The 25,150-nt window shown below is 35.7% G+C and overlaps 3 protein-coding genes across 7 annotated transcripts; all 3 read right to left on the bottom strand.

Annotated features, from left to right (window-relative positions):
- Positions 1 to 1,080: 1,080 nt before the first annotated feature.
- LOC129883461 (uncharacterized) lies at positions 1,081 to 1,656 on the bottom strand. The gene is made up of 2 exons (XM_055958120.1): positions 1,524 to 1,656; positions 1,081 to 1,439 (listed from the first exon to the last, which is right to left on the bottom strand). Exons 1-2 carry the CDS (start codon positions 1,654 to 1,656, stop codon positions 1,081 to 1,083), a joined length of 492 nt encoding a protein of 163 aa, XP_055814095.1.
- Positions 1,657 to 1,677: 21 nt separating this feature from the next.
- Positions 1,678 to 2,223, bottom strand: LOC129883460 (uncharacterized). Its single transcript, XM_055958119.1, has one exon. It carries the CDS (start codon positions 2,221 to 2,223, stop codon positions 1,678 to 1,680), a length of 546 nt encoding a protein of 181 aa, XP_055814094.1.
- A 13,734-nt stretch (positions 2,224 to 15,957) lies between these two features.
- Positions 15,958 to 24,646, bottom strand: LOC129882410 (uncharacterized CRM domain-containing protein At3g25440, chloroplastic). Of its 5 annotated transcripts, none has more exons than XM_055956694.1 (7): positions 23,841 to 24,646; positions 20,680 to 20,854; positions 20,219 to 20,564; positions 18,823 to 19,215; positions 17,331 to 18,252; positions 17,036 to 17,094; positions 15,958 to 16,383 (listed from the first exon to the last, which is right to left on the bottom strand). In XM_055956694.1, the coding sequence occupies exons 2-5, from the start codon at positions 20,763 to 20,765 to the stop codon at positions 17,974 to 17,976; spliced, it is 1,104 nt and encodes a 367-aa protein (XP_055812669.1). In that variant the 5' UTR covers positions 20,766 to 20,854; positions 23,841 to 24,646; the 3' UTR covers positions 15,958 to 16,383; positions 17,036 to 17,094; positions 17,331 to 17,973. The 5 variants fall into 5 exon arrangements, with proteins under 5 accessions (XP_055812669.1, XP_055812673.1, XP_055812671.1 ...); XM_055956698.1 differs by having other exon boundaries at positions 15,958 to 16,292; XM_055956696.1 differs by lacking the exon at positions 23,841 to 24,646 and adding an exon at positions 20,965 to 21,069.
- Positions 24,647 to 25,150: the final 504 nt, after the last annotated feature.

Raw genomic sequence — 25,150 nt, 5'->3', positions numbered from 1 at the left:
ATCCCACACTTCTTCAAAAATTCAAACCCAACTTCAATTCATGAATACATGCATGTTTACTCAAGAATTCAACACACATTACCCATACCCATTACAAAACCCACAACCCTTTTATCATCAAAACTAGGGTTAGAGGTCAAAAACCAAACCCTTAATCAGTTAATACTCACATGCAATTTCTAATAATTGTTTACTCATACCCATAAGCATTTCATTCTAAACTCAATGGAAAACCAATTTAAAGGCTTAACAATACACAATATGTAGATATGAACGATTTAGGTCATCAAATGAGTTTAAGAACACATACCTTTGGAAGATGAAGCAAAAATTCACAAAAGTTGATTTGAAACTTGGCAAAGGCGTTGCGGATTTGAGAAATTTAGAGAGTTATAAGAAAAGGAACGTTTTGAGTGAAGAAAAATATAGGAGTGAAGGGTTTTTTAAACGTTTTTAGCTGGCCTACCCATTAAAAATGGGTAAAACCCATCCTTTTTTATTCAGTTTTCGAGGTTCGCGACGCGGACTTGTTGCAGACCTTACTGTTTCAAGTTCCAAAATTTCATTTTTTTTAGTTTTGTGCTAAAATAACCCTGGTCCGCAATGCGGTCTTATCGCGGACCCTACTATTTTGTGTCCAAAATTTTGAAATTATTTTCTTCTTGAAGGTACTCAAGATCCGCGATGCAGACTTATCGCGACCCTACTGTTTCTGCATTTCAAGATTCCAACTTGCATTTCTATACTGAATTAAGCCAAGTCTGCGACGTGGACTTGGCGCGGACTTTTCTTGTGAATTATTTTTCAACCTCAAATTTTCAAAACATACCTAGACACATTTTCACTGAACTGGAAGAGGTCCGTGACATGGACGTGTCGCGAACTCTACTATTTTTGCAACGTCCAAATCTCCTCTTTTATGTTCTTTCACTTTTCAAACCATATTATATACTTAACAACATTAAATGTTAGTAAAACTAAAATAAGCAATTAAAATTCTAATTTAAAACACATAATACCTCACAGGTTACCTCCCGCGCAGTGCCTAATTTATTATCGCGGCATGACCCAGCTATAGCTTCATTCATTTTCTAATTCTATGACTTCCTCCTTGTGATCAACATCCTCTCCGAAGTAATGCTTAACCCTTTGTCCATTAACCAAAAATGTGGATGTTTTCATTGCATTCCATAATTCTACAGCTCGATGTAGGGTCATACGCACAACTTCAAATGGTCCACTCCATTTGGACAACAACTTTCCTGAAAAAAGCTTGAGTCTAGAGTTAGAGATGATTACCTTTTGTCCTGGTTCAAAAATACGAGTGATGATGTGCTTATCGTGCCATCGCTTGTTTTTCTCCTTATAGAGCTTGGCATTTTCATAGGCATGGAGCCAGAATTCTTCTAACTCATGCAACTGGTCTAACCTCTTTTGTCCTGCAAGCTCGGGATAAAGGTTGAGCTTTTTGATTGCCTAGTAGGCTTGATGCTCTAGCTCCACTGGCAAATGACATACTTTACCAAACACCATTTGGTAAGGGGATGTTCTGATGGGAGTTTTATACGTAGTTCTATATGCCCATAATGCCTCATCTAGCTTTTCTTCCCAATCCTTCCATTGTGCATTGACAGTCTTTTGCAAAATTTGCTTCATTTCCCTATTCGAGACTTCCACCTATCCACTGATTTGTGGATGATAAGCTGTAGCCATCTTGTAGCGTACCCTAAATTTTGCCAAGAGGTTCTTCACTATTTGATTGATAAAATATGATCTTCCATCACTGATAATTGCCCTTAGAGTTCCCAAACGAGTGAAAATATACTTCTTTAGGAACTTGCTCACCACCTTTGAGTCATTTTTAGGAAGGGCTACTGCTTCAACCCATTTGGATACATAATCCACTGCCACCAAGATGTATTGACTCCCACAAGATGGTGGAAATGTACCCATGAAATCTATTCCCCATACATCAAAGATTTCAACCTCTAAAATGTTGGTCAATGGCATTTCATATCTCCTTGAGATCGTGCCTATTCGTTGATACTGGTTGCTACTCTTTACATACCCTACAGCATCTTTGAACAATGTAGGCCAAAAGAAACCAGACTGAAGTACCTTGTGCATAGTGAGCTTTCCTCTATGATGGCCGTCGTATGGTGATGAATGGAAACTACCTAACACTTGGTGCACCTCAGCTTCCGATATACACCTTCTAACCATTCTTTCAACGCCTTGGTTGAATAGATAAGGTTCATCCCAAATATAGAACCTAGCATCATGCATAAGCTTATTATTTTGTTGTGATGTAGCATCAGGGGGAAATACTCCACTCACAATATAATTCACAATATCGGCATATTATGGTAACTCTTATACTCCTATTGCTAATAGCTTTTCATCTGGAAACTCTTCATTTATCAATTTCTGTTCACCGACATGGGATGAATCCTCTAATCTTGATAGATGGTCTGCAATTTGATTTTCGCATCCCCACCTATATTTGATTTCAATATCGAATTCTTGTAGCAACAGAATCCATCGAATGAGCCTTGGCTTGGCATCTTTCTTGTTGAATAGATACCTAAGATATGCATGGTCAATATAAACAATCACTTTTGTACCTACGAGGAAAGAGCGGAATTTGTCAAAAGCATAAACCAACGCTAGCATTTCCTTCTCTGTGAAAGTGTAGTTTGCCTGCGCAGAGTCAAGAATCTTGCTGGCGTAGTAAATGGAATGAAAATTTCTCTCCTTCTTTTGTCCTAGAACAGCTCCCACTGCTGTGTCGCTTGCGTCATACATCAGCACAAAAGGTAACTCCCAGTTATGAGCTATCAAGATGGGGGGCTTCAATCAGCTTCTTCTTCAAGAGTTAAAAGTCCTGCAAACAATCATCATCAAAAATAAATTTTACCTCCTTTTCAAGCAAACTGCACATGGGTCTAGCGATCTTTGAGAAATCTTTGATGAATCACCGGTAGAATCCGGCATGACCTAGAAAACTGTGAACTCCTTTTACTGAAATTGGGGGCGGAAGTTTTTCAATTACTTTAATTTTAGCTTTGTCTACCTCCAAACCACCTTTTGACTCTTTATGCCCCAACACAATACCCTCTTTTACCAAAAAATGATAGTTTTCCCAGTTCAATACGAGGTTTGTTTCTTCACACCTTGCTAGTACTTTCTCTAGATTTTTCAGGCATAGATCAAAAGACTCTCCAAAAACTGAAAAGTCATCCATGAAACTCTCTACAAACTCTTCTACCATATCATGAAATATCGCAATCATGAACTTCTAAAAAGTGGCAAGAGCATTGCAAAGACCAAATGGCATATGCTTAAATGCATACGTCCTATAAGGGCATGTGAATGTTGTATTTTCTTGATCCTTTGGTGCAATGGTAATTTGATTGTAGCCTGAATACCCATCTAAGAAACAATAATATTCTTGGCCTGCTAATCTGTAAAGCATTTGGTCAATAAAAGGTACAGGGTAGTGATTTTTTCTTGTGGCATCATTCAATTTTCTGTAATCCATACATATACGCCACCGAGTTACTGTTCTTATGGGGATTAAATCATATTTTTCATTGGTCACCATAGTCATCCCCCCTTTCTTCAATATACATTGAACTGGGCTCACCTACGTACTGTCAGAGATTGGGTATATTATGTCTGCATCTATCCACTTAATTATTTATTTCTTCGCAACCTCTTTTATAATGGGATTTAAATGGTATTATGGTTGTGCACTGGCCTTTTTGTATTTTTTAGCACCTCAAGTGCTGCTATGACCTGTGCCTCAAACAAAGAAGATGAAAGAATTACAGGTAAAGTATTATTTACTCCAAGAAAAACATACCTGAGATGTGCTGGCAATTGTTTCAACTTCAATTTAGGAGCTTCTTCTAGAGAAGGTTTGGGTGAAGGGCCCAATTCTCTATTCAAAGGTTCTACACCCTTCTTCCACATACTTATGTTTGGCATATTAAGCACACTAGTTAACTCTTTAGCTTCTACATCCTCTTCAATATCTTGACCCATCACGACCTTCGCCAATGAATCATTTACTATAATGCATTGAGCTGAAACTTCTTCATCGATGATGGTTACAGCAGACAGTTCTTCATAGACTACAGACAATTTCAGTGCATGATATACATCAAACACTTTTACTTTATCATGTGCTCTCATAGTTAACCTACCTGCAGCCACATCAATAAGTGCCCCACATGTTGCCAAGAATAGGCATCCCAAGATAAAAGGAACATCAGGGTCAGGCTCAAAATCTAAAACAACAAAGTCAATAGGGAAAATGAGGGATCCTACTTGTACCAAAACATCTTCAATGATACCATCATGTCTAGCTACAGAATGATCAGCTAACTATAGCAAAATAGTTGTTGTTTTAAGTTCTCCCAGGCCTAATTTCTTAAGCATGGATCTAGGCATCAAGTTAATACTAGCACCCAGATCACAGAGACCTCTTGCATTACTATATTTACCAATGGTTACATGTACTGTGAAACTACCTGGATCTTTTAGTTTAGTTGGAAGCTTACTTTTGTTCAAGATTCTTGAACTACACTCTTCAGTGAGTGCCACTATTTCAAATTTATCTAACTTGCTTTTATTGGCCATAATATCCTTGACGAATTTAGCATACTTTGGGATTCCCTGCAAAATATCAATCAAAGGTAAATTTATTTGTACTTGTTTCAACAAATCTATGAACTTTGCAAAATACTCCTCTTCTTTCTTCTTTTTAAATTTTTATGATAAAGGAAGAGGAGGTTTTGTATTTGGTTCCTCGATTGCTTTTGTACTGCTGGGTTCACCTTCTACTCTAACTTGTTTCTTGCCTCTTATTTCTGCCGGTTTGGCTATGGGAGCCAATTCAATGAGTGGGAGACCACTGCGAGTACTCACGGTATTTACCTATTTGGAATTTGGGTCAGTGTTACCTGGTAAGCCGCCTTGTTGGTGAGAACTCTATGCACTTGCCAATTGCCCAGGCTATTTTTCTAAATTTTGGGTAGCTAACTGATTCTATCGAACATATGCATCTAGCTTAGCTTGGTATGTCATGATTTGTTTCAACATGTCCTCTACACTCATGCATCCCGATTTTCTTGATCCTTGATTGCCTTGACTTTGAGTATTGTATCCTTGGCCAGGATTATTATATTGTTGTCCACCTCTTTATGGTCTGTATTGAGTTTGCCCTTAATGTTGATTTTGCTGATTTCTACCCCATTAGAAGTTAGAATAGTTTCTCCAATTTGGGTTGTATGTGTTTCCATAATTATGGTTTCCACCACTCCTAGGTGCATTGCCTATAAAATTTACTGACTCCGGATTTGATCCACAATAGTAAGCCACATGTTCACTGCTTCCACATACCTCGCACCACATGTGTTGTTGCTGAACCATTTTAACTGAAGCTTGTTGTTGTCCTTTTTATAAAGTGTTGAAATGTGTTGTCATCATATTTTGCATTGCTGCAATTTTTGTTGTCAATGCAGACACTGCATCAACCTCTAACATGCGTACTTGCTTTTGCACGAAAGGTCGAACATTTCCTCTGTTCCACTCTGGGTTTCCTTGAGATATGCGATTAAGTAATGTATATAGATCATTATATGTTTTCTCCAAGGCTTGTCCACCTGCAGCAGAATCAAGAAGAATTTTTGTGTTGGGTTCCAAACCTTCAATGAAGGTATGGACCAATACCTCATTAGCTTGATAATGGTGAGGGTAACTAATGAGTAACGATTTAAATCTGTCTCAAGATTGGTACAAATTTTCTCCACATTTTTGGTTGAATCTCAAAATTTTAACCCTCAACTTAGCCGTCTTCCCAGAAGGAAATAACCTAATAAGAAATTTGCGCACAAGGTCATTCCACGAAGTGATTTAATTTGGTAGTTTCGATTTTAGCCACCTCTTAGCTTCCTCCAACAAGGAAAAGGGAAACAATGTTAACCTTGCATAGTCAGGAGATACCCCATTAGGTGTATAAGTGTTGCTAATCTCCAAAGAATTTTGGATGTGAACTTGAGGATCTTCATTAGGCAATCCAGTAAACTACCCATTAGAGTGCAACAATTGCATTATGTTCTGTTTTAGTTCAAACCTCCCTCCAGCTGGAGGTTTATGTATGCTAGAAGTGATATTTGCTGTGTGTGGGACTGCCACAACATGCACTGTCCTGGTTGCCATCTCCATAGGAACTTCTTCTGGCAAGACCTCTCCTTCTAGATCGTGATTATCTGCCAGATTGAGTTTATGTATTTGATTTATAGAAGTTGTTGTTCGTCTTTTTTGATAGAAGAATCATTCAGGCTCGGATAATAGATCTACAAGCTCCTTGTCTCTGTTTAGTGTAATATCTCAGTTACCTGCAACAAGTCTTTCCAACCAAGTCTAAGTTGTTAATACAAGCCCCAATATTATTAAACTTTACAAAGATAGCTATTTCCAAATTTAACATAAATTCCCCAGCAACGGCGCCAAAAAGTTGTTGGTATCCAACCGCACATGCAAGTATACGTGGACTCAAAAGTAATATAGTGGCTCTTTATTGAAAGTCGAATGTCGAACCCGCAGGGAATATGCAACTATGCTTAGTTAGCTTTGTTATGAATTGAATTACTAGTGTGTGTCTCAAAGGGTTGAGTTTGTTTATATTTACTAATGAGATTATCACATCTAGATACAAACTATTTAAAAGGTATCAAATACAATTAATCAATTTAAAGAAGAGTTCTTGGGTTGTAGCAATTTAAGATTTTCACTTTAACCTTCATTACCTAGGTATTTAATAGGTTATCAATTACTGATTTACAAGATTGATTTTACAATTATGATTTTCCAATCTCTAATTGCCTATTCTTGTTGACAGCTTAACTACATCGTTGAGCGGGGATAAGCGTGAACGGACAAGAATTCCTTAATATTTTCATCCTGTTTAGCAACCAAACATGGTATATAGATATGTGTCATAATCATTCTATACACTAATTGTTCTAGATAATACCACACTGTCTCGTGAAATACATGCCATGTTTTTGGAGTACAAAGTGTAGTTCCTTACTCCGTGATGTCGATTTGCATTTTTGCAGTGTATTTTATTTGCCTTGTGATTTAATTTTTTCCTTGTGTTCCAATATCCATCAAATCATGCTTCTTATTTCCGTTTGTACTCACTTAGACCTGAAAGTTTCTAAACACGCTATTTAGTTGTAATAACATGAAATATGAACAATATGGACTCGACGTTAGGAGTTTTGATTTCGATTATAGCGATAATATATGGGTTTTAGTTGCTATTGGACACGTAAATGTGCCCAAGATCAGGAATCAATCCTAACCCATTACATACAACTTAAACTACAAGCTATTTAGACTAAACAATATCTCATGAAGCTCAATCAAAAGAAAAGAGACCATAACCTACCTAAAATCTGAACGCGCGCGCTCCCAAGTCCACTTCATGTTAGCTTTTAGCTCCAAAAAAAACTTCAATTGCCTCCATGCTATCAAAATGTTGATCACCTCATTAATACGAATATTTTGACACTAAAATTGTATTTTTCGGAGATGGGTCTAAAATTAGATCTAAAATAGGATTGTGGGACCCGCAATAGGATCTTGAAAATGACTCTATAAAAAGGTTTTTAATGCATTATTACTCTTGTACCCCAAAATGGGGTAAAAATCAATGCTCAAAATATCCTAAATCAACCCAATAACTAAAAGCATCATTAAAGCTTAAACCAAGCTAGGGCAGCCACTTTGGGTCGGAGTTTACCTCAAACTGATGCCTTACAAGCTTCCCCAAACTACCAACACATAGCCACGACTCCCACAAATCTAATACACTTGGAATTGCCCAAATCAGAGCTCTCTAGCTCCCAACAAAAATAAAGAAATAGGGTCGAGATGTTCACATCACTAGTCTTAATTAAAAGACCAGTGAGTTGCTTTTTGTGAACGCGGAAAAGGAGGTCCGTAAACTTAGAGGCTAAGTCCTCAAGGCTCCATGAATGCGAAAGGACCACCACAAATGAGGAGGCCAGGTCGCTAGGCCTTCGTGAACGCAGCCTCATGCCTGCGAATGCGGAGGCTTGGCTACTATACTTCCTCGAACATGGCCAAGAGGCCCTCAAATGCGGAATACAAGAGTGGGTTGCACCCGCAGTCCAGCACTTAAAAATCGTTGTTGCTCGTCACGTGAACCACTTGGCCCAATCACACATTCAATCAGTCAATGGAAGAATCAACATCGATTTAAAAGACATTCAAGTGGGCTAACTAAATCAACATTTCAAAAAGAATAATATATTATAAACAAATCTCAAATCAACTTCATATCATAAGGACAGTTTTGGAAACCAAAACATCTACTCGACACTATAATCTATTTGTCTATGAAGCATCTAATATTATTTAAAAAATGTCAATGACAAGTCCATGGCTACCCAAAAAGAAACACTTCAAAGAAAAGAAAACTAATCTACAGTGCCTCCGGATACAAGGAGGACTCACCAAATATGAGAGTAGAAGTAATCGTCAATGATGCGCCTGTTGAGGTTCTCTAACATCTGTATCTGCATCATGAAATGATGCAGGCCATATAACATCAGTACATGAAATATACGAGTATGTAAAATGGCAGGAAGGAGAAACAGTCAACAAATACTTACCTCAAGCTCATCAATCAACTCAAAGGATATGCAAAAATTTAGAATTTAGCAAATGTTTCTCAATTCGACTCAATCATCTACAATCTCAATCTAACAATCCTATCATGCAAGTGATATACAACGAAGCAGTGTCATTGACACACCCGTCCAATACCATGCCAGAATAAAGGATGAATCACTATCATTGGATCTACAATCAATCAAAGTCCATCATTTTGGGACATAAGAGGTTTAACCCTCCATACTATGGTGGCGACGTAGTTCATGGGGATTGAGTTGTAACTATACCTTTTTACCTAATTCAGTGCTCAATACTCCTCCCAATACTCAATATGCTCATAAGACTCAAATCAATTAGTTTATACAAGTTAGTCCATCTAGTCGCATTGGACTCTAATCAACTCAATCATCATCTCAGTCATCACTTCGTTCAATTAGACATTCTTTTCAAGATCCATTCATGACCCATCAGAACTTCAAATCAACAATCATTTAGACTTCTTCTATCCAACTCAAGTTTGACTCATACTCATTCAACATTCACCAAACAAACTTTTAGACTCAATCATTGTGTAATACATTGAAAATTAATACTCAAATAGGGTTTATGTAGGAAGAAACAAAATCATCTATATTAAGTGTTTAATTTTTGAAAATTACCAATCATGCAAAGTTATGCCAAAATATACTAGAATTTAAGAGATCTTTCAAAGATTTATTCGTAGGAGACTTGTATCACTTATTACTCAACCAATCGTATACTTAGGGCAAATGGAAGAACTTAAACCATGCTTTAATTAGCCTTACATACCTGTAACTTGAAGAACAATCAAAAATTTGGAAGATGGGAGTGAATGTTTGAACCCTAGCATCTTTCTCTTCTCCAATCCTTGCTCTCAAAATAAACTAAGGGTTTATGAGGGCTTAGGCATATAGGGTACTGTTAAGGGGCTCAAATTAGTCCCAAAACGTCGAGGTTTTGATTGGGAAAGGGCAGGAAAAGACAAAACTATCCTTCATAAAAATCTAACTTTGGCCATGTATGGGTCGTTTCTAGAGCTCGTCGAAACTTTGACGGGTCGTAGGACTCACTCATCCTATCAAACTCTAAAAATTGAGTCTCTGAATCTCTCCTACAATTTATTTATATGACTCGTAGACTTTTTGGCGAGTCGTCATCATCACTCGTAGGAATGACTTTGCTTTTGAAAATTTTTAAAGTGTTTTGGAGGTTCTACAGGTCCTTTTTACGACCTGTAAGAATAACTATGAGTCGTAATCAAGACTCGTAGAAAAGACTCCAAAGACTGAAAATTTTATGTTACACCCGATAAAATTATCAAAATACCCCTAGACTAAAGAACGCTCGCATAACGCATCATCCTTAACTTTTTTGATCAATCCGAGGCTGAAAAATCAATCAGGGGAAAAAATTGTGTAGAAAATGATCTTGGTCGAATTTTTGGCCAATCGGATTAAAAGATAAATTTTCGGAGAGAAATGACGAATAGCAGAGGAGTGCACGAAAGATAGGTTGATTGTGAATGATTTCAGTTCCCATGATTGTGTTCCAAGAGATTTTCCTTAAATTTATATATTTTACCTACTATTACGAAATCAATTTTTTTCTATGAACTTGTATCCTGAACAAATGATTTAAACTACTTACATCATAAACCCTAATAGTATTTTGACCAACATTGAATGTATATTCCTAAGGATTGAATTTAGAGCCTTGAACTTGTGAATGCATGATTGTGATTGAGGATCTGTTTACATTCCAGCTGATTGGTGAGTCCTCCCTACTTCGGAGAATACCACTATTTTATCATCTAGCTTTCGAGTTCTGATGTTCCTTTTATTTTGATTTGGTAGCCATGAACTTGTTACTGACACCACTTAGATAGTTGATAGAGGCTTCATAAACTAGATTGTTGACTTGTTGATTTGAGATTATCTTTTGGCTCTTTTTATTCGTACTAGTCTTGTTGATATGATTAAAACGATTGTTGTCCTTTGGCCTTATTCTATAAGTATTTATTTGATCATCTTGATGAATTAAGTCTTCTGCTGATAGAGAGTTGACTGAATAATTGTATGAACAGGCCAAGTGGTTCGCTTGGGGACTAGCAATAGTCTCAAATGGTCGGTCATGCCTAGGGTACCCTCCCGGGGTGGGACATTTTCTAAGTGTTTCAACGTTCTACGGGTTGTTTCTACGACCCGTACAAATATCTACGGATCGTAATGTTGACCCGTAACTACAGATGGTCTGATAGCCTCAAGTAAAATAGTCATATCTTTTTACTCCGAACTCGAAATGAGGAAAATTTGATAGAGTTGGAAAGAAGACTCAATAAACTTTAATTTGATAGTTCATGAGCCACTAAATTGTTATATTCTAGGAGATATCATCGTTTGAAGTTGAGCCAAGGAAAATCTTATATCCAAACTCTATCGGTAAGAAATCTTTCAACTCAACTTTGTGTTAGAGGATTATTGTGACCCTAATTCACTTCAAACACACTTCAAGCACTAAAGAATCAGTCATAACAATTACATTACAATTAAAATTAATTGGATTCGTTCTAATACACATACAAATAATGGTTCGGGTCTTAGCATAGAAATTTTCTGGGTGTTACATTTTGGGATTCTCCGATGGGGGTTTGGAATTCATTCGGAACCCCGTCGACCCAAAGGGGACTATGTTACCCAACCAATTTCAATATTCTGGACTTAATGGCGCAGTAAAAAATTCCATTCAAGGTTGTCTCAACAAAATGTTGATCCCACCCCCAAGCATAATTTTTACCAATTCTACCAGGAGACTCTAAATGAGTTCAAAAGCCTTGGGATACGAACAAAAGATCGCTCTAGACCAAACTTGATATTTTGGAGCTAACTGTGCTGACAGAATTTTTAGCCGACCGTGTTATCAAGAATATTGACCAAATTCAACTTTAAGCCAAATTTCAAAGACTAAAAGTGCCAAATAACCCCAAACTTGTACCAATTGTTTCGATACTCATGTCAACCATGCTGCTAGCCTAATTTGGTCATTCTAGAGTTGATGGAACCATCAGAATTCCATTGTGGGGTCAATTTACTGGAGTTTTGATCAAAGTCAACCATTCAAACTCCAAGAGCTCCAAAATAGGTAAACGGGCATAAAACCCAAACGAAAGACTAAGCGACCGAACTGTCAATGCCAGCAGGTCATGTCACAGCCTGAGAGGGTATCCTAGGCGTGGTCGGCACTCGGAGACCATCGCTGGCCCCAAGCGAACCACTTGGTCTAATCACTTAGTGGAAGACTTGACTCAATAGATAATTAACTCAAGTGGAAATTTAGAAACATCATCATCAATAAATAACTAATATATTAAAATACTCAAAGTATAATGTAACTTAACATCATAAATTCAATAATAAAATTATGGTTTAAAAATAGACTTTGAAGGAATCCTTCTACTCAACTCTACTCGTCTATGAGGCCTCTATCATCTATCTAGAAAGTGCCGAGACAAGCTCACGGCTACCTTAAAAGGAACTACTCAAAGTGATGAATGAAATAAATATGATTCCTCCGAAAGCAAGGAGGTCTCACAACTATCAGGAAGGAAATAGATCTTCAACGAAGCATCTGTTGATGATCTCTAGTACATGTATCTGCATCATAAAACTATGCAGGCCAAATAGCGTTAGTACATGGAATGTACGAGTATGTAAAATAGCTTAAAGGAAACTTACTCAAAGATACTCAACTCAACTCATCTCATAGGACTTACCTCTGAAAATGACAACTCAATAAAGCATGCAATAAAATAATGCAATGCTTTAAATGATATGCAATAATAGATGCAACTTAGTATATATAAATATAATATTTTACTCTTGGAGAGTTTCTCTAACCAACAACCATCTCTTATGAGCTAGTGATGATACAATAAAGCGATGTCATTTCCACATTCATCCAATACCTTGCCAGGGTAAAGGACATCACATCTCTGGATCCACAATCAATCAAAGTCCATCATTTTTGGACTTGAGAGGCATGACCTCTATCCTACACTAGCTACGTAGTTTATGGGCTCACCTCATATCGGTGCTCAATACTACTCCCAAAATACTTTTATTATACTCATATACATCAAGTGAGAAAAATACTCAAAATACTTATTTAGTCTCTTTTGGATTTTTAATTTAAACGTCAAACTCATCTTAAAACATCATCATCACCTCTTCATCAATCATTACATTTTTACAAACAAACATCATTTACATCGTCATCAAAACATCTTGCTCAAATCTTCAACTAATCTCTTCTCTTTAAAATAGGTATAATCTCATCTCAGTGAATGCATTTAAAATAAAAATATAAATTTAACTTCTTAACTAAATCTCAAAATAGATATTTTAATGTAATAATGATCGACTCATTTATACTCAAAATACTCATGCTTAAAATAATAATTAAGAGACTTCTCAAACTCAACTTATTCTCATTCAAAAACTTTCACAAATCATATTTTAAAAACTCCATCACTGCATAATAGAACAAAAATAAAATCTCAATTTGGGTTCAACTCAAAGACATCATCAATAAATATGAATTTATATACAAAAATTCAATAGAAATTATAGATAACTCAGGAACTCAATTCATGGAACGTCAAAACTCACTCAACTCAACTCAATGAAGATGTAGGGCACTAGGACTAACTCAATCCAACTTTGTGATTAGCCTTACATACCTTAAATCTGAAGCTTTACTCAGAACCGAAGAACTCAATGAACACTCTTGAACCCCTAGCCTTTTTTCCTCGTTGGAGCATTTTGTTTATTACTCGGAATATATAAATCATCAGAATAGTATTTCCACACTACTAAGAACTAAAACTATATTTGAGAATGAGTAAAGAAGTGTATAGAGAGAAGAGTTGCTTGAGAAATCTTGATGAACAAAATGAGAAAATAAGGTGGGTATTTATAGATGTGAAGGAAGGACCTAACAATAAATAAAATAATTACAAAGAATGATCTTGAAAATTCAATGGAGAATTGTGATGTCATGGGTGATGTCAAATAGAGGGCTATTGATGTCATGAGTGATGTCAAATAGAGGGCTACATCTTTCATGGTTGGTGAGATGAATCTTCTTTTTACGGAATACCCTTTCGGAGCTACGTTTAAACAAGATAACTTTCTAATTAAGATTTTGTGTCTCATATGAATTGTGGCTCCAGAAGTCTCCTTTCATGTCGTTCAAGAATCAACTGAATTGGATCATCCTACAGTGAGATGTGATTTTTCTTCTACAAACACTTCATTTCGTCATAACACCATGTCTTGTAAAAGTTAATTTATTTGACCTACTTAGCCTCCGAATCTTAAGTTATGTTCTTCGCGAAAGTTGTAGAGAATGATGTCAGAGTTCTTAAGCAACTTGAATCGCCTAATTTGGACCATTCTATGAATAGTTATGCCCAAAATACAGAAGCAGTATCATTTTCGTCGAGAATTGAAACACCACATACAATGTTTTAGGGGGTGTTACAAGTCATAAATGGCTTGAGGTCACTACACCAAATCTCTAAATGCTGAAAAGATCGAAAAGGACGAAAATGACCTGAAGGGACGTTACACTCAACAATTCACTTAATAGGAATTAAAGAAAATAAAAAAATAAGAGAAAAGTGAAACTTAGTATACACACGCCGACATGAATGCACATACATGCATACATACTTTATACTTTATGTATGTAATAGTAAAATAACAATTATAAAAAATAATGTTTGATTTTGTAACAAATTTTTAAAAGATTATTTCACTTGTAATGTTGATTTACTTAAATAAAAAAAATTGTAATAAGATATATAATTATTTAAATCATAAGTGAAATACCTAGATTAAAGAAAATTACATATAATATAAAGATATTACAATTTACACGGATGGAGAAGTGAAATTATCAAAATAAATTGATATTATATAGAATAATGGAGAAGAATTGGGAAAGAGTTTGATTTTAAAATAGGGAAAAGAACACTTGTACCCAAAAAAGGAAAATTATTTACAAGCAACTATCATTTTACTTTCATACCCTCTGTTTTTAACTGATAATTCGTGTTTACTCTTGATACCATCGTTATATATATATATATATATATATATATATATATATATATATATATATATATATATATATATATTCTGGTGGTATCAAAGAAAAATAGAGAACACTATTCAGTTACTCTTTAATACCATGAGAGAATATATATAATATGCAGTGTTTCAGTGAAAAGACTACTCAATTACTGCTTGATACCATCAGAGTATATAAATACCATAAGAGTATATATATACACTTCGATAGTATCAAGGATGAAGAAGCGATGGTTTAGTGAATAGAACAAGAAGGTAGGTGGGTAAATAGTTTGGGCCGTAGGTCCAACTTGGGTAAATAATTGGGATAATTACAATAGATGACCATTCGATCATTTTAATTACCAAAAAAATGACAATTCAGTATATATTCGAGTATATTCATATATACTCAATGTATATTTCATGTATAGAATGTATCATAATGTATATCCAATGTATAATTCATGTATAAGTATCTATATTGTATAGTCAATGTATATTTTCTATTACTTTTAACAAGCTATATTGTATAGTTACTGTATATGTTTTATGATTTTTGACTATTTTTTATGTAAATAAAACATTTATTGTAAATTATCTAATTTATTGTATATATTTAAAATTGTCCCTATATAATTTGTGTTGGATCTAATTTGAGTAAATACTTTGCCTAATGCATTCAATTTGTGTAGTTTTCCCTTAAAAATAAAAGAGATTATTAATAATTTTTCACCCTTCACTAATTTTCATAATTGTTCCAAGTCTTCAAAAATTGGTAAACTTCCACCACAAATCCCAAGATCGTTCAAATTAAATACTTGCTATTAATTAAACTGACCACACTTTGCTTTTATCAAAAAAGTCTATTTTAACAACAAACTTGTCATTTCAATAATTAAAAAAAAAATTGTAATACATCAGGTTTGCACACCAAAACACTACAGAGAACTTATCACTAACAGAATTTTGCCCATATATATGTGCTGACAAGGATAAAATTGAAAATCAATTAACTTTAACCATGGTTTAGGTTAATTAAATAAACATTGACCTTTTGATTTTAAAATGGCCACGTGACATCAAATTAACAGGGTACTGGACAAACTGGAAGGGAGCCGCTTCCATTATCTTCCTTGCATTACAGAAACCAACCATCAACGCATCAAGTAAACAAATATGTTTTTCTTTTAAATTTACATATCATTTAAAGGACAAATCTGACTGACTTTGCCTCTTAAAATAGACAAGAATTAGTAAATTTTGCAAAACATGGTTACAAAGTTAGCAAATGTTTTCTCATCTCATTGCCACATCTGACTTTGAGGAAAGTATCTTCTATTTACTATCAAGCATTCAACTGTTCCACCGAATATCTGCTACATCCTAGCTCCCACAAGCACACGTACAAAGTAACTCTGTCTATTAAAACTAGACAGATGAGAAGAAATCAATTAGCATTTTCGTCATTTGGACTCATACTATCCACCTTGACATGATGCTTTACTTTGCAAGCCATTGTCTGGACAATAGGGTGAGGAAAGATGGGGAAAAAAGTGTTATCAATATCAGCCAAGAAATCCATGGACAAAAGTATAGTTGATCCACAATGTATCTAGAGAAGAGATTGAAAATTATGAAATGATCGGTTTAGTGAAGTCGCTTAAGAACAACTCAAAAGGAATTCCTACTATTGTTTTCTAATTAACAGCTTCACATATTATGTCGTTAGGAAGTTGCGATATACATAATACACAGATAAAAACTGAGGTGTTACGTCTACCTCCTAGATAATTCCAAAATGAGGTGGTTATACATTTACCAACAAACTTCAGCCACCATTGCTGAATGAACCTTAAGAGAAACATGACACAGGCATAATATATCCATACCACATTCAAAGAAAAAAGTATCTAACAACAATGCAAAAGGGCAGAAAGATCTTGCAGAGGTATAATGTGAACTCTTAGAACTGTAAGTCAGAGATAATACAAAATCGATAACATTAGTATATTTTGCTAAATCTAGTTCATAATTGCCTTTCATATTTTAGAAGCAAGATAAGGTTGATCAATAACGTACAGTCGAGTATCACAAAAACACTATGCTGTGAGATAAATTGAGCAGGAAATCAAGCTATATAAGGGCTTAAATTTGTCAAAAAGCATACATACATGAGATGATCAGGTGTAGCAAATTTGCTGGCTTGGCCCCAATACTATCAAAACCAAATCTGAATTTGCCAATATGAAATCAAGAAATCAAGACAAAAGACAGAGTTGGGAGAGAAGCTCAAGCTTTGGGTTCCGGAATAGTGATTCTCCAAACAAAATATTAGAAGGCATAATATGACTTCACCCATGGGATAAAAAAGAAAAAAGATCAAAAACATTGCAGAACCAATTCCAAATTTGACACGTCAGCAAAAGATACGGTGTAAATATATATACAAGTACAGTAAAAACTTACCAGGAAAATATCTGGCCCTTCTCTTCAACCAGCCTGAATGCCATTTATTGCAGTTCCGCGGGAGTCAAACTGTAACCAAGATTTGCCCACGAAGATTTTATAGAAGCTTTAAACAAATCCTTTCAGCCATCAATTGAAGAAATAAAAGTCGGATTTCACCGTTAAGTTACAAACATCAACAATCAGGTCAGATGTTGCCAACACAAGGAGGAGGGTCCCTAGATAATCTTACCAGCAATCCTTCTTGTTAAAGTCCAGCGTCCATACAAGGAAACCAATTGGAAAGGTCAACTATAAATAAGAATCAGAAATTTTAAGCTAGACTATAACATTAGTTCATAAACTTGGGTCAGGTGAATTTAGGATCAAATTCTAGTTTTTGTACCATTTCAAGACAACCAATCAGAAGATTTGGACTTGAAAAATCCTACTATTTTATTCTGATCCCTCAATTATCAGAGCTATAATTAAAACCAAATTATTTCAGGTCTCAATCTTCAAATCCATGAAATTCTTGATTAGTAGTTCCCTATATGCTACCTAAGTAATTACTAGTGCCCCCTCCCAAAATCCAATTCATCACTACTTGATTCGTTAGTATCCTCAAATTCAAATTTGATTCGTTAGTATCCTCAAATTCAAATTAACTTAAAGACTGGTTGTCATCAGAATAATTATCATCAATTTCTGACAACTCAAGATCGGACAGTTTAGATTCGCTTGCTGAACAGTTCTCTCCTATCTCAGCATTTCGTTTTCCTCTTGTGCTTCTTGAATCATCAAGGATGGAGTGAGCACTCCGATTACTTGGGTCACCATATAAGGCAACATGTCTGTAGTAGAGTTCAAGTTCCTTCTCAGCAATGGCAATGAAACGTCTCACAGACTCTAGCGACTGCTCATATTTGGATTTTTCCAACGCCTGAAGAAAGTAATTGACCAGCAATTCTTACCATGGTTGATGCAAGATAGATAAAACAAAGTTATAGGTAAATATGACAGAGTCAAACAGTATTAAAAGTCAACTGTATCTACCCTGATATATCAAGTCTTAGTGGCTATTCAGGTGGATTTTAGAAGATCTACCCTGATATATTAACTCAACTGCATCTCTGAAGTATGAGCCAGGTCAACAATAAGCTGTTTCACATGGATTCAGCTACAGCTATTCTGTTGGATATATGTATATGTTGAAGGTACGTGAAGTTTTTTCTAACTTTTAGAAATCTTTTAAAATTATCCATACAAGTACCCAAACCTATCTCATACCTGTTTGGCACAGGAAGATCGAGAAAATGAAGGATCCACGCAAATAAACTATCAAGTAAAAAGTCCATCGTTGGATAATGATGGTGAAAGCTGGTGGGAATGATTAGAGGTTGATGGTAGAAAGACTATGCACACTAAGACTTGAAAAAGTGAACTCGTGCATAAATGCATGATGAGAAACAATTACATGGTAATTACAGAAAATTAGCTCTAACAAACTTACCTTCTTCTTCGACAGTGTATCAATAGGAGACATAATTTCGGGCTGCACATAATCCCTTCCTCTATAAAAAACTATTGTATCATCTGCAATTATCTGAATTGGGATGCCACCACTCAGTCTTGCAATTTCATCAGCATATTCTTGGATTTGACCAGGTTTGCATATGACTTTGACAGTTTCATGCTTTTTCCAATGTAGATGCATATTAAGAATAACACCTCCAAAGACTCCCCTTCTGCCAATTGGCACATAATTAGACCTTTTTTGCGCCATCTTTTTGATATAGAATCGTTCTTCGCCAGTGAGAAAGTGTGGCTTAACCTGAGGACCTTGAACTTTTGAAACCTCATATCGCTTTAGTCTCTCAATTAGCAGGATTTCTTTGACTTTTGCCTGACCCAAGCCAAAACATGTCAGCTTTAGTTAAAATAAAAAACTACATTTGTTTTTGTATAGCAGTCAAATGGAAATGGGAATAAAACAAATCTTAGCTTCTATAAACACAAATATAAGGTTGACCACACCTAATTTTTCACATCCCTAAACCAGGAAAAAGGTAAGATAGATATAAAACCTTAACTACAAAATTTCATCTATGCTTCAGTGTGGCAGTAACCACACAAACAGGCACACTTGCTGTAACTTGGTTTTCAGCAGATGAAACAAAAGTTAAAAGTAATTAGAAAGTAGAGAGGATCCTTTATTTCTCCAGTTTCATGAAAATAACTGTACTCAATAGGTACTTCCACACTGAAATCATAGACAAAAGAGATCTTCGCAATTACTACTAAGATTAAGCTTCAACTACACAGCCAAGAAGACAAAGGAAAAAGACAAACCCGGGTTCAATAATGCTTCTACAACCTCTCTCTAATATCTGAGTATCAAATGAGAAGAAGTAATATAAAAGATTACTCAAGAAATTTAACAATAACAACAAAGAACACATGTATAGATCTATTTTGTCATTTTCCTCCAGCTTCCTATATCTTCCTTCCAATCTCCCCTTCTAATTTCTTTTCTTGTCAATCAAATTAAAGAAAATAGGTTGAAGCTCATTCCCATTATTCATATAAATCATTATCCTGCCCAAGTTCTTCAATTCAGTTCATTCTTTATGCTATTGCAGATTATTAAGCTAATATAACGATAACAATCATACTGGTCCAAATGGAACGGGATGGATATCAAGAAGTCATACAGTCAAGACCAAATAGTTCGGGATTGAGCCATAGTTGCAGTAGCTGCAGTGGTAATAGCTAAAAAAACAAGAACTACATCTCAATTCTAAACAAGTCGGGGTAGGCGATATGACTCCTTAGCAGAAGTAGCAGCAGTACTGATGGCAAAAATCAATCATTGGCTCTTAAGTAAAAAGGGGAAATCATTAGCTCACATTTTCAATCTTCTGCTTAATTCTTTCTTCAGCAGTGTCAAACTTCTGCTTCTTCTTTTTCCCCTTAAGACCAAGCCTTCTTGGATCCCTCTTATTTGCAGCTTTTCTCTTCTTCCTCTCTCTCTTCCTTTGCAGCTTCAGCCTCTTCTTTGTCTTCCATTTCTCTTTCTTTGGTGCTTCCACTTCATGTGTCTCAAACTTGGGTTTCCCATCTTTTGTTATAACGAAATTCACACTTCCATGGCTAAAGTTCCTCAATTCCCAACATGGGTTTTGTCGGATTAAGCTATTCTGAGGCACGAACCTTGACAAGAGCAAAAAATGTTCTGGGTTTCCAAGAATTGGCCTGAATATGGAGACAATAGTGGGAGATAATCAAAACTAAATCGGACATACTTCGGATACTCGAAATTAATTTTAAAAAAAAAGTAAAGAAATTTTTAAAAAGGCATTAGCTTTACCTGTAAGAGGTAGAGGAAAAGGATAGAGGCCTGCGGAGTGAAAGTAACGGAAGTCTTCGGAAACCTCGAAATAGAGGAATAGCCATACAATGTAGTTGTCCGCCTTCAACGGGGATGGCGAGCTACTTCATGGCAATGGGGACAGTGAAGACCCTCGAAGTTAGGCTATTTATCACTGGATACAAAATAAAAGGGAAATTTACCATGTAGAATAGAGCTGACAAATGAGCAGGTCGAATTGAATATGGACAGTTTAGACAAAAACAGATGAATTATCCGACTCACCATATTTCATGGATAAATAATGGGTCGAGTGTGGATAATATGGGTATCCATCTTATCCAGCACCAGTTTCAGCAAACATAATTCAATTCCAGCATATAGAAAAAAAAAACTACTAATCCATTGAAGAGAACAGGTATAACCTAAGGGCAATATAGTTAAAAAGAAGTTCAAACTGTTAGAATCTGCAGTTCTTGAGAAAATGAAAAAAAAGAATGATCTCTTATGTTTGAGGGTAGGTTCAAAATAGTCCCTTAGTATGCACTGAACAGTTTTCGTCTCCGTCAAAGATTTAACAATTTATGTTCGTTAGATTTAATGCAAATTGTAGGAAAAAGGCCATTCCACTAAAATTTTCATTAGATTAAATGGGAAAGTTCAAAGAGACATCATGAGGTACATAGCCCCATAAGCTGTGGAGCACTCCAAGCTTCTTGTGGCTTAACCTGAGGACCTTGAACTTTGGAAACCTCATATCGCTTTAGTCTCTCAATTAGCAGGGCTTCTTTGACTTTTGCCTGACCCAAGCCAAACTATGTCAGCTTTAGTTAAAATAAAAAACTACATTTGTTTTTGTATAGCAGTCAAATGGAAATGGGAATAAAACAAATCTTAGCTTCTATAAACACAAATATAAGGTTGACCACACCTAATTTTTCACATCCCTAAACCAGGAAAAGGTAAGATAGATATAAAACCTTAACTACAAAATTTCATCCATGCTTCAGTGTGGCAGTAACCACGCAAACAGGCACACTTGCTGTAACTTGGTTTTCAGCAGATGAAACAAAAGTTAAAAGTATTTAGAAAGTAGAGAGGCTCCTTTCTTTCTCCAGTTTCATGAAAATAACTGTACTCAATAAGTACTTCCACACTGAAATCATAGACAAAAGAGATCTTCGCAATTACAACTAAGATTAAGCTTCAACTACACAGCCAAGAAGATAAAGGAAAAAGACAAACCCGGGTTCAATAATGCTTCTACAACCTCTCTCTAATATCTGAGTATTAAATGAGAAGAAGTAATATAAAAGATTACTCAAGAAATTTAACAATAACAACAAAGAACACATGTATAGATCTATTTTGTCATTTTCCTCCAGCTTCCTATATCTTCCTTCCAATCTCCCCTTCTAATTTCTTTTCTTGTCAACCAAATTAAAGAAAATAGGTTGAAGCTCATTCCCATTATTCATATAAATCATTACCCTGCCCAAGTTCTTCAATTCAGTTCATTCTTTATGCTATTGCAGATTATTAAGCTAATATAACGATAACAATCATACTGGTCCAAATGGAACGGGATGGATATCGAGAAGTCATACAGTCAAGACCAAATAGTTCGGGATTGAGCCATAGTTGCAAGTAGCTGCAGTGGTAATAGCTACAAAAAACAAGAACTACATCTCAATTCTAAACAAGTTGGGGTAGGCGATATGACTCCTTAGCAGAAGTAGCAGTAGTACTGATGGCAAAAATCAAACATTGGCTCTTAAGCACAACAACAACCACCCAGTGAAAAACCACAACGTGGGGTCTGGGGAGGGTAAAGTATACGCAGACCTTACTCCTACCAAGGTAGGACGGCTGTTTCCGAAAGACCCTCGGCTCAATAGAAGAATAAAAAGAGGTCAGATAAGTCATATCAGCAAGTATGATGGAAAGAAATCACAAATACGCAAGCGGTCTAACCTAACCCTCAGGGTGGACCCCAACCGAAAGGATTGCTAAATTCACTTAGTAGGAGAAAACTAGGATAAAGACTAAAGGAAAATAGACATGCTTGCAATTACATGAGGAAGAGTGACTGTATGAAAATAGCTTCAAGTCCTATGTAACAGTATCAAAAAAAATCATACTTGACTTGAAATAGCCACACAATCTAATTTCAACAGTGAACCCACAGGACATTAAGGGTGTATCAATTGAGTAGATGCTGTAAGGCCAACAAAGTTTCAAGATAGAAACTTAGCATGAAGACAAGGCAGCAAATTTTATCCTTTTTTTTTTCAAGACATAGCTAATATTTCCAAGAAAGCACATGATATGAAAAATCTGGAAAAAAACAGCAAAGTGGTATACGTTTTCTAGTCATGAGAACACTGATTTTAATTTGAATTAAACACAAGCAAGAAGAGGACTCTTAACAATCAGAAATGATACTTAAACCACGACAAAGAGGAATTGAAACAATTGAAATGAGAGAATTTGAACTACATCTCATATCCTAAAAATTAATCCAAACTCAAATCTTTCTAATTACTATATAGAACAGTACTCATGCTATATTTAAACGTGAAAAGCGTCTAGTTTAAACAAAGAAATAATGCACAGATATTCATGCTAGGACTGATTCAAACACCTATGATAATGCCATTTAAACAAAGAGATATGTGAAGCAAGAAAACTACGTGCAGTGAATATCAACATGACTAGAGTACAACATAGGCAAAAATCGTAGACACCATGGTAGGATTACTGAAGAGTAGACGAGCCAAGCTTAGACGAGTATGAAATTTAAAACAACCATGAACTCGAGAAGAACTATCAAAAATCTAGGCTTAAATTAGAGCAAGATCACATTACTTAACGAAATGCTACTGGAATCATGCCTGTAAAGAAAAATTATAAAGAAATAATATTTGACCTAAAACTACAGAGGACTAAAATTTAATATAGCACAAAATAAGCAAGCTAAACGAAATGAAAAGAGCGGGGAAGGATGAATATATCATGAACCTGAGAAAACCTAGCAATTACACAACTCAAAACAGAAAATAAATAAATCTAATGAAGTACAGAACTTCGAAATACACAGAAGGCTAAAATAAAGCTTAAGTATTAAGAGCAAAGGAGAACTTTAAAGGGATTGGAATTACCCTTTTTATGGCAGCGAGCTGAGACCCAAATTGAGGAAGACAAACTCCACCTCCAAAGACAGCCGCAGAACGAAAAAAAGAGTAGAATATTAGGGTTCAAACCTTCATGAGTTTGATTCACAAAAACACTGTTTTCTTCCCCAAATTTCTAACTCCAATCCACCTTTTGTATTAGTAGTACGAGAGGACTATTTATAGGATGATTTGGGGGTAAATTTCTGGGCTCCAATCGATGAAGGAGAATAAAAAAATCAAAATTTCCTTAGCAGATAATGTTTGACAGCAAGGAATTGAAACAAATCGTACGAAATCAAATGGATTTCTTGAACAGATTTTGAGAAATCCGTTAGATGAGAGTCGTGTGGCCCTTCTTTGGAAGCTTCTAGCATATTCCTTGATGGACGCTCGTGAGGAGCACACTGGAGGTACTACGAATTTGAGGGAGAGAGGTGAGCGGCGTCGTTTGGTTGCTGTTGTTCTCAAAGCTCTTGGAGGCTTCTGCCTTTTTTTTTGTTTTGTTTTTTTTTTCTGCTGCTTAATTCTTTCTTCAGCAGTGTCAAACTTCTGCTTCTTCTTTTTCCCCTTAAGACCAAGCCTTCTTGGATCCCTCTTATTTGCAGCTTTTCTCTTCTTCCTCTCTCTCTTCCTTTGCAGCTTCAGCCTCTTCTTTGTCTTCCATTTCTCTTTCTTTGGTGCTTCCACTTCATGTGTCTCAAACTTGGGTTTCCCAATCTTTTGTTATAACGAAATTCACACTTCCATGGCTAAAGTTCCTCAATTCCCAACATGGGTTTTGTCGGATTAAGTTATTCTGTAACACTTTCAATTTTTTTTCGTCAAGACTCAAATCATTCTTCATGTGCGTGTAGGATCGAATTCGAAGACTTCAAATTGTATATATGAGTTAGGATTAATTCTTAAGTATTTGAAGTGTATTAGATGTGCTTTATGGTTATAAGGGATCCCTAACACCAAGCCGAGTCCAAAGAATTTTTATCGGCTAAGTTTTCTGATGAGTCCGTATAAGGGTCAACTTCAAACGATCATATCTTCTAAAATATAACGAATTGGGTGGACCATGCTATCAAATTAAAGGTCTTTGAGTCTTCTTTCCAACGCCACCAAGTTTGTCTCATTTGGAGTTCGGAGTAAAAAGTTATGACTATTTTATTGGAGACGTTCTATCCTGGCACAAGTACGCGATGGATCCGCGACGTGGAGAGGAAACGGACTCCACTGCCTAAGACGAACGATGCCCCCTTTATTTTTTAAGGGTATTTTTGTCCTATAACCCTTTGGGGAGTTATTCT

Source organism: Solanum dulcamara, chromosome 3, assembly GCF_947179165.1.
Source record: "Solanum dulcamara chromosome 3, daSolDulc1.2, whole genome shotgun sequence".
NCBI lineage: Eukaryota > Viridiplantae > Streptophyta > Magnoliopsida > Solanales > Solanaceae > Solanum > Solanum dulcamara.
This window is presented reverse-complemented; position numbering and strand designations above follow the sequence as displayed.

Excerpts from the sequence above, each read along its gene's own strand:
- LOC129883460 (XM_055958119.1), bottom strand. The coding sequence starts at position 2,223 with ATGGTTAGAAGGTGTATATCGGAAGCTGAGGTGCACCAAGTGTTAGGT.
- LOC129882410 (XM_055956694.1), bottom strand. The coding sequence starts at position 20,765 with ATGGCTATTCCTCTATTTCGAGGTTTCCGAAGACTTCCGTTACTTTCA. Across the intron at positions 20,565-20,679 it reads TTTTCCTCTACCTCTTACAG|GCCAATTCTTGGAAACCCAG; the intron begins GTAAAGCTAATG and ends CTCCATATTCAG. Across the intron at positions 18,253-18,822 it reads ATACACTGTCGAAGAAGAAG|GCGTTGGAAAAATCCAAATA; the intron begins GTAAGTTTGTTA and ends TACTTTCTTCAG.
- LOC129883461 (XM_055958120.1), bottom strand. The coding sequence starts at position 1,656 with ATGAAGCAAATTTTGCAAAAGACTGTCAATGCACAATGGAAGGATTGG. Across the intron at positions 1,440-1,523 it reads CCCTTACCAAATGGTGTTTG|GACAAAAGAGGTTAGACCAG; the intron begins GTAAAGTATGTC and ends CCGAGCTTGCAG.